General features: G+C 37.5%; 1 protein-coding gene and 1 long non-coding RNA gene across 3 annotated transcripts; one reads left to right on the top strand and one right to left on the bottom strand.

Annotated features, from left to right (window-relative positions):
• Positions 1–1186: 1186 nt before the first annotated feature.
• LOC139435010 (uncharacterized) lies at positions 1187–3375 on the bottom strand. Of its 2 annotated transcripts, XR_011644284.1 has the most exons (4): positions 3317–3375; positions 3073–3186; positions 1817–2024; positions 1187–1223 (listed from the first exon to the last, which is right to left on the bottom strand). It is a non-coding gene; the product is annotated as an uncharacterized lncRNA (long non-coding RNA). The 2 variants fall into 2 exon arrangements; XR_011644283.1 differs by having other exon boundaries at positions 3073–3367.
• Positions 3376–7447: 4072 nt separating this feature from the next.
• LOC117457595 (ADP-ribosylation factor-like protein 6-interacting protein 4) lies at positions 7448–13079 on the top strand. Its single transcript, XM_071205297.1, has 3 exons — positions 7448–7468; positions 8027–8266; positions 12743–13079. The coding sequence occupies exons 2-3, from the start codon at positions 8044–8046 to the stop codon at positions 12904–12906; spliced, it is 387 nt and encodes a 128-aa protein (XP_071061398.1). The 5' UTR covers positions 7448–7468; positions 8027–8043; the 3' UTR covers positions 12907–13079.
• Positions 13080–14739: the final 1660 nt, after the last annotated feature.

Below are 14739 nucleotides of genomic sequence, written 5' to 3'. Positions count from 1 at the left end.
CACTAACACCAATAGGCAATTGTAAGGGGATGCCACCCCCCCTTGTTAGTGCAATGACCAAATTGCATCTCCATTGTTAACCTGCCATATCTGCCAGACCCATAATACATTTTTTTGGGGGAAAATACCCATTATCAAACCATCATTTCCTGACGACCTGCAGTAACTCCTCATGGAGCCCCTATTGAAGACACGTGTCGTACAATAAAGTCAATGATCACCAAAGTTTTGACAATTTATCCTGAGGGCTATAAAGGTCAAACTCTGGACCAAATATAATTGGCAATCCATCACATACCTATATTTCAGTTTGGCAAATCGGTAACACTTTACAATAAGGTGTACACAAAATTGTGCTTAGTTACTGAGGAACTACTAGATAGTTAATGGTTAGTTAATGAGTAGTTCCTCAGTGACTGCGATTGTGAGGAACTAATGTGTTAGTTTACTGGTAAAGCAGACTGGGGGGTACTGTATTAATGAATCATTCGTTAATGGTTACTTAATGAGTAGTTCCTCAGTGAAATTTATGGTTAGTTACTGGTAAACAGACTGGGGCGGGGTACTGTATTAACGAATCTCATTCGTTAATGGTTACTTAATGAGTGTTCCTCAGTGACTGCGATGGATGGTTAGTTAGTTACTGGTAAAAGACTGGGGCGGTACTGTATTAACGAATCATTCGTTAATGGTTACTTAATGAGGAGTTCCTGAGTGAACTAATGCTTAGTTGCTGGTAAACAGACTGGGGTACTGTATTAATGAATTATTCGTTAATGGTTACTTAATGAGAGGTTCCTGGGAGACTTTGATTGAAGCAATGTGTCCGCTGCAGCAGGGCACATTTAAACCTGCCATCTTCGGCTGGCTTGGGTCCCATCCTGGATCAACTGGTGGAGGTGGATCCGATTTACCTTACCATTACTTAGGCCGTTTGGTACGGTAAACTCAAGGAACGCAAACAAAAACAGTAGTTCCCATTACCTAATGATTACCTTACCGTTACTAAAACAGTAGTTACCCATTAAGTAATGCTTACCTTACCATTCGTTAAGCATTGTGTGTCCCCTCAAGTAAAGTAATGCATCAAAAACAGTAGTTACCCATTACCTAATGCCTACTTAACCATTCGTTAAGCATTGTGTGTCCCCTCAAGTAAAGTAATGTAAGACCCATTTTCTCCTCTCCCTCCTCCACGTAGGACCGAATCTTCCCCTACCATACTGTAATAAAGCAGTGAAAAAGGACAACAGTTATATAAAAATAAACATCAGGCATTTCAATTGATAAACAAAGTGAAATGTGTTTATTTGCTTTCTTTTACAATTTAAAAATATTCACTTCCTTTCTCAAAAAAAGAGAAAAAAATTAAAATGTCGTGGTACAAACAGAAAAGGCTGTTTAATTTTATTAAGTTAAAGTTTGCTTATTTTGCTGCAAGAAACATGAAAATGTAAGATATATATTGGAATTAGATGATATATAAATAGATTATGCACTTTTAAAATGTTAGTAATACAAAGTAAGAATAAGGATTTATTTCCTTAATGATCTGATTGGATGAGATCATTCTTAGCTTCTAAATTCTTTTTTTCTGTTATTTGACTGTGTATACACTGTGGAGCTGGCTCTCTCTAATGTATACTTTATCTCGCCAGTCACAAGGGTGTGAAATGACACAATTATAAAATTACATTACTTTGCTCATTCATTTGTTAATCTCTGACCTTAAAAGATATGTTGTTATTTCACCTTGAAAAACAAAGGTTTTAGTTTTAGTGAGGCCAAAGGCTAAGGCTCTGTAGTTTATACACACCTTCCTTTTGTGGTAGAAGTTGCTTTCGTCCAGCATGACAAATTCGTTTGGTCCTCCAAGTCTCTGCTTTCCCCTCCTTTCTCTCCTCTTGATTGCACTCTTGCAGACCTTCCTCAACTTCAGGCTAATTTTTGACAGCGTGCGACTGCTTCCTGCCACGCCATCCTGCAGCATGTCAATTTGCCTTAGCTGCAGTCCCTGGGAAAATCTGTTAAAGATCAATATAGAATTACTAAATATGAACAAAAGCATATGAAGAAGAACGCATTCAGCACCAGTGGCTAATGTATAATTAATTATATAATTCACATTAGACATTTGTTATTACTCAAGATGAAACAGAATATTTTAATGTTGCTAATTAATTATATCTATCAAGTTTCCCTGTATCAGAGCATCTACACATGTATTGTTAAGCTATTAGAATAATCACACATTGTAACATTCTGAACCCATTTTTTTGTTGAGGAACATTTTGAATGCAGGAATTTTACTCTAACAGAGTATTCGTACACTCTGGTACTTTTACTTTTACTCTAATACAAGATCTGAGTACTTAATACTAAGTGCAATATCTGAGTACTTCTGTTTTACTCAAGTACAAGATCTATTCTGTTTATAGCCTATGAGAAAAACTATTAGAAAACGAAAGCTAAAGCTAATGTTAGCAGATAGTGACAATGTATGCTAGTTAGCTAGCTCAACGATTCCTTAAATAATATTGCGACAGAAACATTTTTCTGTTCACATCACGCTCTGCCGCTCCAACAGGGAGCTCTGCTCTGAACACCCGAACGGTAAGGCGATACGTCCGTTCTTATTGTGCATCCATGGGTAAAGGTAAAACCTTTATATATACAGTATATGGTTAAGGGTAAAACGCATACAGAACACGTAACATGAAGGTGCCGGGCGGCGCGGTCCCGTGGGTTGGATGCGCGTTCATAATGCCGAGGGAAATAAATCTCGAGTGTTCTCCTCAGAGTCCGGCGCACTTCCTGGGGGCTTGGTGTGTGAAAGCGGCGCCACACCTCCAAGCAGCCTGCGTTGTGAATTGCCAAATAACTAGCGCTTAGTCCGCTAGCTCAATGCTAACATTTAATGGATAACGTCATTGACGCGCTAACTGAAATTAGCATTTAGATATCGGTAATGTTAAACAACAGTCAACATGCTTAAAATAAACGTAATACTTACAGGCATTCATTTGCTGTGCTTTGAGGAAATGACTGATATTATTGATGAATTCATATTACCTGTAAATGTATTTCATCCAGCTGAACAAGGACAATTTGCTCCTCTGAAACAGGGACAGTGACCTCACTGACTTCTTCGTCGTTTTCCCTCGGTGTTTTTTACGTCGGCACTTCCTACAAAAGACAAATCGTAAATTCCTAGTCCTTTTTTCCTGATAAAGAACTTATCTTTGTAACATTACATATCAGTAAACAGAGGAAGTCATCGTTAAAACCCGTGCTAAAAATGTACGACTTAGCCTACCACTGCAGTCCGTCGACGTTTGAGTGTTTCTCCAGTTTCATCCTCTTTTTGCAGAGTTTGCATTTCATTTTCCTTGAATCAATTCCTTTTTCATTTAGCCATTCAATAAATTTTTTCTTTTTTTTTAAAAGTCTGTCTTCCGTCAATAAGACTGAGTACTTTGGTGTGCAGTGTCATGATAACCAAAAACCTGACTACTGCGGGATACGTTACTACGCTACGTTCCTTACTGCGTGTGCCCCCGGGCCCGTCCACAAACCCTGACACCCAGCGTAGTTCAAGATGAACTCCGCTGAGCGCACTAGCGCCCTAGCACCTGATCCTCATTTCTGTTCACTACGATTCAAACCAATAGTTTTGATGTTTTGAATCATGGTATTTCATCTTCCTTGTTTCAATTGACAAAGCACAGCTTCTTTATTATGCACTGGATATACAATTAAAATATTAAAACCGTAATAAAGTGTTAATGCGCTGAAAATCGAGATCCGGCTGGAGCACTATGCAAGGACACACGCCCCTTCATAGCATTCAAGTTGCTACGATTCGCCATGAGCCTGTCACGGTGCATCTCGGCTAGTGATAAAACAACCATAGACTGTATGGATAAAACTCAACGTCTCCATTTTATATGTAAAGGCTATCTATGCTCTAGTCTAGTCTACACGCTAGGAACTGAAAATGGACTCGAGGAGAAGCAAGCGAAAGAGGATGGGGCCCCGAAGCGTTAGTGTCAGAATGTAAGTATGAATTGAAAATATATTTTTGTCATTTGAGAAATCAGTAACACTGCATTGCGAAATCATCTCATTGACACATTGTATTACACTTTGTGTTCTGTGCTATCTGATTTGAGGTTGCTAGCTAAACCATGAGGACCCACGTGGTACATAATAATAATAATAAAAATTACATTTATAAAGCCCCTTGCTGGAGCTCAAAGCGCTTACATGACATTTAAATGTTTTGTAAAGTTCCTTATACAGCTTTAGACTTGTTTTATCTCATAAATTCCTTAAGTGACACACCCTGAAAAGTCTGGTGGGTCATGTGCCGGGGCTAAGACATGTGACAGAACTAGGTACATTTCAGAGGCTTGTTTTTGGTTGCTAAAGGTACAAATCAAGCCATTTAAGAATTAAAATGCTTACATAACATGTACTTGTTACATTGAACCTGTTAACATTTCTTGATCAAATTGATATGACACAAATTAGATAAATATCGCTGTGACAACTGATGTCACATCGGGACATTAACCTTAAACTTTCACAGTAAATCTGGAGTAACACATATGTCACAATTAGAAATATGAGTATGACCTGCTCAGTTAATTTAGGTGATCCAATTATATTTAGTTAATATATTCTTTATTCTTCAATTCAAAGAATGTTAAAACAAATTTAAATCAAAAAATCCCCCTCATTAATTAAGTTATAAATAAGAGTTACTTTACCATTAAAGTTCAATGTCACATTGTCAGAAATGTGGTCTATTTAGTCTAAATTATTTTCCCCTTAATTTCCCCAAAAGTAGAAATGGGTCTGGGTTGTTATGGGTTAAATTAGTTAAATTGTCAAATAAACTCTGAAATATCTCAATTACGAAGGTTTAGCGTTTTATCTTAACTCTTAAATAAGTAAATGACATTAGGGCGCTAGAAACGAGAGTATTTTTATTTTAACACAGCATTGGGCGATATGTAATGAAAATATAATTAAACAGTACATTCATACATTCATTCAAGAGTGGCTTTTCAGATATCCAATTTTGAAATAGTTCCAATGAAGTTATAATATAGCTGAAAAAAACCCAAACATACTTCCATATAGTAATGCTATCTACATCAACAACTCTTTCTGTGCTCCATAATCTTACAGCGGCTAAAGATTTGGCTGATCAGTCTGAGGAAGAGCCATGCAGCTCCCACACTGTGGCAAAGGAAATGGGTAAGTGTTTGCTTTCAAATGTTAAGCATACTTTAAGGATCCACTCAGTCTCAGATGGTGTACTAATAAGTAGTTGCTTAGCAGATAGCAGTAAAAAAAACAATATGTAAACGTATAGTGGATTAAAGATGTCACATGCACAAAGTGAAGTCCCTTGTTATCTCCTGTGTTGAGGAGATTCTTCCACTGTGCTTTGCCATACCTTTGTTGGTAGTAGATGTCAGGGTGGGCAGATAGTGGTTTGGACGACATCCATGTTTTTTTGGTCTAATTTGGCATTTTGGACCTTTACACAATTTCAAATATTCCCTATCGCTATATGTACCATTTATTCAACACTATTTCTAATTTATGAACTTTCTGTCTCCCCTCTTAAAGCTGTAGTGCACTGCAGTGATGGGTCTGACTCGGATGCATTCACAGGACAGCAGTCTACTGTGAAAGCATCAACTAAAGGTTAGGTTGTGTTGTGAAATTGCATTACATTTACATTTTATCTACGGTTACTGTTTTTTGATTGTGTTATTTTTATATATATATATATATATATTAGGGCTGTCAGTCGATTAAAATATTTAATCGCGATTAATCGCATGATTGTCCATAGTTAATCGCGATTAATCGCAAATTAATCGCACATTTTTTATCTGTTCTAAATGTACCTTAGAGGAATATTTTTCAAGTTTTTAATACTCTTATCAACATATGAGTGGACAAATATGCTTTATGCTAATGTTTATTATCATTTGAACAATGACAAATATTCTCATGAATATTAAACACAACAACCTCTGAACATTACAAATATTCGCCTCAATTCAACCTGGAACCTCTCTCATACAATACAAATGGTGTGTGTGTGTGTGTGTGTGTGTGTGTGTGTGTGTGTGTGTGTGTGTGTGTGTGTGTGTGTGTGTGTGTGTGTGTGTGTGTGTGTGTGTGTGTGTGTGTGTGTGGTGTGTGTGTGTGTGTGTGTGTGTGTGTGTGTGTGTGTGTGTGTGTGTGTGTGTGTGTGATCGTTGGAGCTATGTGCAACTCAAGGCATATGCTCGAACGGGAGCTGCTTGGACGCTGCAATCATGTTGCTGCAATCATGAGTGTGCTGACTTCTCCTACAATGTCCCGCTGTCTGCTTCCTGCATCAAGTCAAGTGCTCGGTGCAGTTGTGTGGATGGAGCGCTCCTCTGTTTTCATTTAAACAGCTCCTTATATCCGTTAGCGCAGCTAGCTAGCACCAGATGCTAACAACAACAATAGCCGCGTTCACACTGCGGTACGGTAATGCACGTAAGGTCTCTCTCTCGCTCGCTCGGGCCACACAAACACACACCCTCCCGGTCCTCCCGATGGCCAGTCGGTGCCTGCCGGTGAGCGTGGAAGTGTGGTCTGCCACAAGCGGGCGGCAGGAGCGGGGCTGTCAGCATCAGCTTGTAGATGGTATTTTAAACTCGATGCGCTCTGAAACAACGGGGCGGCCGAGGAAAAAAAATACACATGCGTTAATCCCGTTAAAATAATTAGTGGCGTTAATTTTTTTTTGCGTTAACGCGTTATTAACGCGTTAACTTGACAGCCCTAATATATATATATATAATATCGCACAATACACTACAACAAGAAAATATTACATAACGAAAATGTAAACGCTTGTGCAAATGTACTAGAGCCCATTTTACTTCTGTGTGGTTGAGTGCATATTAAAAGTTGAAGTTATTTTTTGCAATTACTTGTGAAGCCCTTGTCAGAATCAATGATCTTACAGTTGCCTTGAAGTGAATATAGTAATATTTTGTAATGTATTATCATAGGTTTTGCAGTGTTTAAATGCAGTTGCAAGTCCCAATATAGAATTCAACAGTCTCTATTAAATGTGATCAATGACATGTCTGCAACTTCACGACAATACAGGCAGTCCTAGATCTCTAATTTTGACATTTTATTGTACATTTCTTGAAAACGCTAAGCAAAGGCATGGAACCACAATCTGCCTATACATACTATTTGTGTAATAACTACAGAAAAGATAATGTTTTTTTTGCCGTTTTTGTCATTACAGATGTTTCTGCAGCTCCCACAGCCATAGCAGCTCTGAAGCACAGAAAACTTGAAAACAATGCCTTAAAAATAAGGATAGATGCTTTAAAGGACAAAGTATTATATCTTGAAAGCGAAAGGGACTATCTGAGGATACAGCTGGCTGAGGGTAAGCAAATCAATAATGATTAAATAATTACTTATTGGCATCCGATAGCTTTTGAGAAAGAAAAAAAAAAACAGGCACATACACCAAGCCCTACAACATTCCTCATCACAGTCCATGAGGCCATACATGCTTGCAGATGACTAGTTGCATCAGCAATTCAGTCATTTCACTGCAAACATATCATGACAAGCATATAGGACGGACAGCACCAAATGGTGGGGTGGAGCTTGACAGCTCCAGCTCACTTCTCTCACTTATCAACCGACAGTAGAGGGTTGGATTGAGAGGGAAAGAACAGTCACTTGTTAAAATATGTTGAGTCCGTTTGTTCGGGGGAAACTTGGAACAGGCATATCACATTCGCCACAAATTGTTTCACTTACCTAACATTTCAGGTCACGATATGTTTCACTATTTCGAATGTAGTGAAAAACACTATGAATTTTCACCGATCTGCGTGAAACTCTGAACACACAATATAAGGTTTAAAGATTATTGTAAATGTTCTGACCCTTAGTGGTAACAATAGTTATCTTCTAATCCTCTTGTTTGTTTCAGGTTTGGCCCTTCTAAAAATGGCATCAGTTAAGGCGCCAGTTATTTCTGAAGGTGACCAAATAGGGGCAGGCAACTCCTTTTCATCCTCCACCTCCTCGTCCTCCTCCAATTCCTCCAGTTCCTCCTCCTCATCCTCTTCGTCAGACAGAGGGAAGAAGAGGAAGAGGAAGAGTAAGAAGAAGAACAAGAAAAAAAGAGGGAAAAAAGCGAAGAAGACAAAAGGAAAGACTGCAAAGAGAGGTAAGTTGGCCACCTACACAGTGTCTGACTTGGGAAGTAAGGAGGTAGAACTACAGTGAATTATGTGACAGACTGATCATTGCTCAGTGTAGAAGGAACAGCTAGTGAACAGGGCTAACCTGCATTAGCAGGTGCTGTCAGACTGTTTGTGTTCATACTGAAAACACTAAACTGAAACGGATTTGCTCATGTACTTAAAGTACATTACACTTAATTAGTGGAGGAGTGTCGCTACATGCCTTAGCGCAGCTTTTCTCAAAGTCTGGGGCGCGCCCCACTGGTGGGGCGTAGAGATGTGATAGGTGGGTCGCGAAAAAAAAACCACACAAAACAACACCTGTAGATAACCCAATTTGTGTTCTTTGAAATTGAAAAGGATATTGCATTGTGTTTGTTACTTTCGTTGCAGTTGTATGTCTTAAGTGTAATTTGGCATGCTTTTATTTTGAAGGCAAGTTTACGCTGTTGACAGTTGTTGTTGCTATGGAAACAAGAAACGTTTCACAGCGGGCTGAACTTGTCATAAAGTCCGCGATAATAAAGCCCACCCATTTAGAGGGAAGATATGATTGGTCAATTGTACTGTCATTTGACATTACTCTCGTTCAGTTACTATAGCTGGCCCTCTGTGAATTCATAGCTGGACGTCCAATCAGCTCCTGTCTTCACAGACTCGCAGAGAGGAGCTTCTTTCATTTAACCCTTCACATTCAAACAGAAACTGAATAGGCAGATTCAAAGGATTTATTTCTTTGGAAATGTTATTTTAAATACAATTTAATCAAGTTATTTTTGGTAAAACTATTGACAAATATTACTAAAAACATATTTAAAAAAAATATATAAAGAAAAATATAATTTGTTTTAATGTTTTTAAATATTATTTTGTAGAATATCTTAGGCCCTCAGAGACAGGCTCGCCACTGGTAAAAATCTCTCATACACACGTGTGAAACGCTCTCACAGACACACAACAGAGTTGCAGTCGGGAAGAAAAGCAATGTGGAGCGAGAGAGCAAGAGAGAGAGCACACCTTTATCTATTTAATAAAGTTGTACAAAATAAAGTAAGAAATCATTCCAATGTGTACTATAGGACAGTAAAAAGTTTAAAAGGGGAGTGATTAGTCAAATATGCATAAATAAAAAGAAAGAATGCTAACTAGGTAACATAAGATAAGAATAAACAAGTCAGCCCTGCATCATCTTCTGGTTGTTTTTGTGTTTTTAAGTGGTTGGATTCAATAAAAGAGCTGAACGCCCAAAAAATATGGTGGACACAAGAAAGACATGTTGCTGGATTCTTAAGGTAACCACTTCTCTTGGTTGGTTATGAAGAAGGAGCATATCAATATATAAATATACACAAATATTTGTTTTGAAATTCAGTTCTGTTGTTAACCTGGTTCTTGAAAAAATATGTCCATAGCTACCGCAAGAATTGCTGCAGAGCATTCTTTTGGAGGTAGTTCTTGATGCTGGAGACATGGCATATTTGACGCTTTCTCTGGTTTGTTGGAAAGTAAGAAATACCGTCAGCCAGGACGCTTTCCGGAAAAAGGCACACTTTTTGTGGATATTGAGTAAGAAATATTGTATTTTACAAATTCAATTTCAATAAGCTTGCTAAATTAAACCTTAGGCTTATTGTTTTATACTTTCTTATTACAGGTGTGGACACAAATTGGTTTCACCATTCTGAGTCCTATCGCGAGGAAATGTCCACCATGTTTTGCATTTCGTCTTGTCAGTTTTGCAGAACGCAATTCAAAGATTGTTCAGGTTGGCATACAATGACATAGATAAAGAAGTTCTGTATTTCTGCTTCAGATGCTTTCAGTGCTTACATAGATTGTTAGATAGATTATATTTCCTCAAAAATGTATCAATGCACGTCACTCACAGTTAGCTTTAGACAATTAAGTGCTGTCACCATTTGTTTTTTTCAAAGTAACCTAAATTACAGATGGCTGCCACCTGTAATTGATTAGATCTAGAGAGAGTGAAAGTCCAGATTTTACTGAAGAAAAAGGAAATAATTTTGTATTCTCAAATTTAGCTGAAAAATAATAATTGCAGCTTCTTGCAATTTGGATATTGCACTTTCAACTTAAAAATACCAGGATGTCCCACTACATCATGTAAGCAGGAATATATGTGTAAAATGTACTTTTGACTCACATTAATATATTAAAGCAGCTTCCAAACAGACAATTATCTAGTGCTCAATGAGAGTATCAGTAGTAGTCTCATACAGTTAAAGACAAACTCTAAATTAATATATTTATAATTGTAATGTAATTGTGTGGTGGTTGCCGTCATTTCATGCAACAGTTGCACTCCATAGCCAGCTGCTGTTGTCACAGTAGTCTGCCGTTTATCCATATCTAAATATTTTGTCGTGTTGACACTTTTTTGGTCTGTCTGCTAAGTGTGGCTGAGCTGAAGTCCCAGTTATTGTCACAGTATGCCACTGATAAAGTTAGCAACCACCTTTTTTAAATGAGATGTAAAAGTTATATAATTAAACATTTTGTTATTCACTGACATTTAATCATTATAGAACAATATTTAAAAAGTATCTCTATTTTAAACTAAAACTTTAAGGACTTTAAGAAGAAGGACTAAGATGTGTGAACAAAAATCAACAGATTTAGGGATTTTAGGAGTCATGCCTATTGAGGTTTGTAGGCTAGTGTAATATCTGCAGGGCTGGTGGAATAAAATCCAGGTAACTGTAAAGCTGATAAGGGAAGTGGCTTGCCAGTCTTTTCACAATTCCAAAATATGGTGACAGCCTGTATATAGATTTGTTTAAGTTTAATTTAAATATCACTTAACCATAGTATTGAAGATAGCAGATCATTCATAAGATTATACATACAAATGATCAAAATCAAATGTATTATTACATTTACAGCCTTCTGTAGATCAGATTTTTCACTTTTGTGTTGTGCAGGATACGTAGGAGATGGGAAAAGAGGTGTCATTCGGGCTATGTACTCTGAGCATCCTCACCCTGGGTTCTGCAGCCATTTTTGCTCAACGGATGCTGGGAATTTTGAGTAGGAGGTACCTGGTGTTAAGGCCCCGATATTCAAAACACAGCATTGTTTTTTGCGTTAAAAACAGGCTAACCTTGACGCTGATTTGGGTGACTTGTGTAATTCGTGGAGAAGCGAAGAGTTGTAGTTTTGGTATACAGGTATAACATACTTTGACAGTAACAAAAACGTTTTTTAAAATAACAAGAATACAGTTTAAAAGGGGAGTGATTTGTAAAATATCCATAAAGAAAAAGAGTAATCTGCTTACAGTTCTGTTTCATATGGGTGTTGAGAGATGTATCCATTGATCTCTTCATTTTGCTCTCAAAGTGCACCAGATTGATGCTTTTAACTTCAATATTTAAAAACAAATTTGCACACATCTTGTGTCCATATCTTTCTGTTTTGGCGGTCATGCCACAACCGTGTATGCATGCATGCGCGAGTCATTGTAACATATCTGGATTAAGAGGTTGCTTTTTCTTTGCACAGCATGAAAGAAAGGTGAAATGAATGGGCTGTGATTTTAGAATTTTTAAGCAGAAATTGAGTTCAATAATTTGTACGGCCCTTGGAGAAAGTTGTAAAAATTGAAATGGCCCTTGAGAGAAAAAAGTTCCCCACCCCTGATCTAAATAGTAATAGAAACCCTTTATTTGTAACTTAACATCTCTGTCTCCTATCCGTATATTATAAAGAATAGCCAGTTAATTGACGCATTATAGCGCAGTCCTTTGTCAGATGGTATATTACGCTGTTTTTTCTGTTTCCAATAGTTCTCTCTTATTTCACCATACAGGTGTTTGTATCCCTGAATATAAGTAGGCCTATAATGTTAAACAGAACATGCTGTGATGTCGCTCTGTTCAGAGCGACACCATTGTTTCCAAACAACTGGTCTCTGCACGCTTACATTAACCTGCAGTGTCAGATTTTAATAAAAGAACAGGGAGAGCAGATTCTCCAAACTGTTCCATTTAAAGGCTGCTGAGACATGAGGATGCCAGGCTAAAACTTGGCAATATTGATGCGTTATAAATTAGAAACGGGGCAATGTCGATAGAGCATTAAATCCACATTGTGGAATCGTCTTATCAGTTATCATTATTAAACATGATTGGATAAAAGTAGAGCTGATTGCCCAAACCTAACTTCTGTATATAAAGGTACACACCCCAAACACAATAACTAACATGTATACATTACTTTGAGCAAAGCTACAAGACTAGTAATACCTTTACACTACACCAATTCATTACACAATTTTGTATGTAAGGATTACACTACCACTATATAGCACTAGTACAACAATATTATCAATAAATAAACCCATATCCTAACTGATTTCTGCACTACAGACATCATTAGGATAGGCAACAACAAAGTACTGTTGTTAAATAGTTACATATTTGTCTTTTTTTCTGTTTCAGTCCTGACCCCAGAAGACGCCATAAGCCGCTACAAGCGTGTTCTTGAGGCGGTAAACAAGGGGAATAATAAAACGGCGGCTTACAGAGCGGTAGGAGTGGACCGCAAAACCATTGCCGACACTGCAGGAATTGCAGAACTGCATGCCGTGAACCCGGGCATCTAGACATCCGGGGAACACTGAAGAAGGGGGAAACCCTTCTCCATTTCTCGAAGATGTGTAAAGCTGCCATAAAGGACCAACATTTAGAGGGGAAGGTCCAAGACTTGAAAACCAATGGAGGACTATTATCCATTAATCCAAAGGGGAAGTGAGGAAGGAATGGATGTTTTTTTGGTTTGCACTTGTTTTTAGTTTTCTTTTATAAAAAGTATTTTTTATTTCCATTTTTTGTTGTTATTTTCATCGTTGTTTGAATAAAAATGTAAAACTTCAGTGGCTGTAGATCCGTCATTGTCATCAACAGTGTTTGTTTGTTTGTTTGTTTGTTTGTTAAACTGATTAACTAATGGTGAGGTAATCATTAGTTAATGGGTAACTACTGTTTTGGTAACGGTAAGGTAATCATTAGGTAATGGGTAACTACTGTTTGTGATGCATTACTTTACTTGAGGGGACACACAATGCTTAACCAATGGTTAAGTAGGCATTAGGTAATGGGTAACTACTGTTTGTGATGCATTACTTTACTTGAGGGGACACACAATGCTTAACCAATGGTTAAGTAGGCATTAGGTAATGGGTAACTACTGTTTTTGATGCATTACTTTACTTGAGGGGACACACAATGCTTAACGAATGGTAAGGTAAGCATTACTTAATGGGTAACTACTGTTTTAGTAACGGTAAGGTAATCATTAGGTAATGGGTAACTACTGTTTTTGTTTGCGTTCCTTGAGTTTACCGTACCCAAACGGCCTAAGTAATGGTAAGGTAAATCGGATCCACCTCCACCAGTTGATCCAGGGTGGGACCCAAGCCAGCCGAAGATGGCAGGTTTAAATGTGCCCTGCTGCAGCGGACCATTGCTTCAATCAAAGTCTCCCAGGAACTCCTTATTAAGTAACCATTAACGAATAATTCATTAATACAGTACCCCAGTCTGTTTACCAGCAACTAAGCATTAGTTCACTCAGGAACTCCTCATTAAGTAACCATTAACGAATGATTCGTTAATACAGTACCGCCCCAGTCTGTTTACCAGTAACTAACCATAAGTTCACTGAGGAACTACTCATTAAGTAACCATTAACGAATGATTCATTAATACAGTACCCCCCAGTCTGTTTACCAGTAACTAACCATTAGTTCCTCAATCGCAGTCACTGAGGAACTACTCATTAACTAACCATTAACTATCTAGTAGTTCCTCAGTAACTAAGCACATTTTGTGTACCTTATTGTAAAGTGTTACCGGCAAATCAACAGACCAATCCCTTTGGCCATGACGCTGGTGTAACTACACCTATTCTCCTATACATTGTCACTGAGACCTTTTATTATTATTTACTAGGTTTACACACACACATACAAAATAATTACATTTTCAGCCATTTATTAAAAAGCGGTGTAAAATAAGTTCCTTGATAAGTTGAATATGTATTTAAAATGTTTCTTGCACTATTTACTGCTTACAAGATAGGGCCAATAGTGTTGACTGTACAACCATCAATGCAATTGTTGTTAGTATTGACATCCCACATTTAAGGAAAAGGATAACTCATACTTTAGCCTTAATCCTACCCTTAAAAAAAACATAAAAAAGTACAAAACTGTTAATGTGAAGCTGCAAATGATATTATTGTATAATCCTTAAGGTATGTAACCAGTTTATATTTTAAGCATGTAATTCTTGAAAAACACATTGGAGTCAAAACAAGCATGCATTCATTTCTTTATTCAGAAATAGTTTTGTCCCTTTCAGGCAATTACAAATATAAGATTTTCTTTTTTTTACTGCTTTTTCTCACATTGGTATTTCACAGACGTTGACATATT

The sequence above is a fragment of the Pseudochaenichthys georgianus genome, chromosome 13, assembly GCF_902827115.2.
Source record: "Pseudochaenichthys georgianus chromosome 13, fPseGeo1.2, whole genome shotgun sequence".
NCBI lineage: Eukaryota > Metazoa > Chordata > Actinopteri > Perciformes > Channichthyidae > Pseudochaenichthys > Pseudochaenichthys georgianus.
Note: the sequence above shows the minus strand (reverse complement) of the source record. Positions and strands in the feature narration are given on the sequence as shown.

Coding starts and splice junctions, on each gene's coding strand:
- LOC117457595 (XM_071205297.1), top strand. CDS start 8,044: ATGGCATCAGTTAAGGCGCCAGTTATTTCTGAAGGTGACCAAATAGGG. Junction 8,267..12,742: donor AGGAAAGACTGCAAAGAGAG/GTAAGTTGGCCA, acceptor TTTCTGTTTCAG/TCCTGACCCCAGAAGACGCC.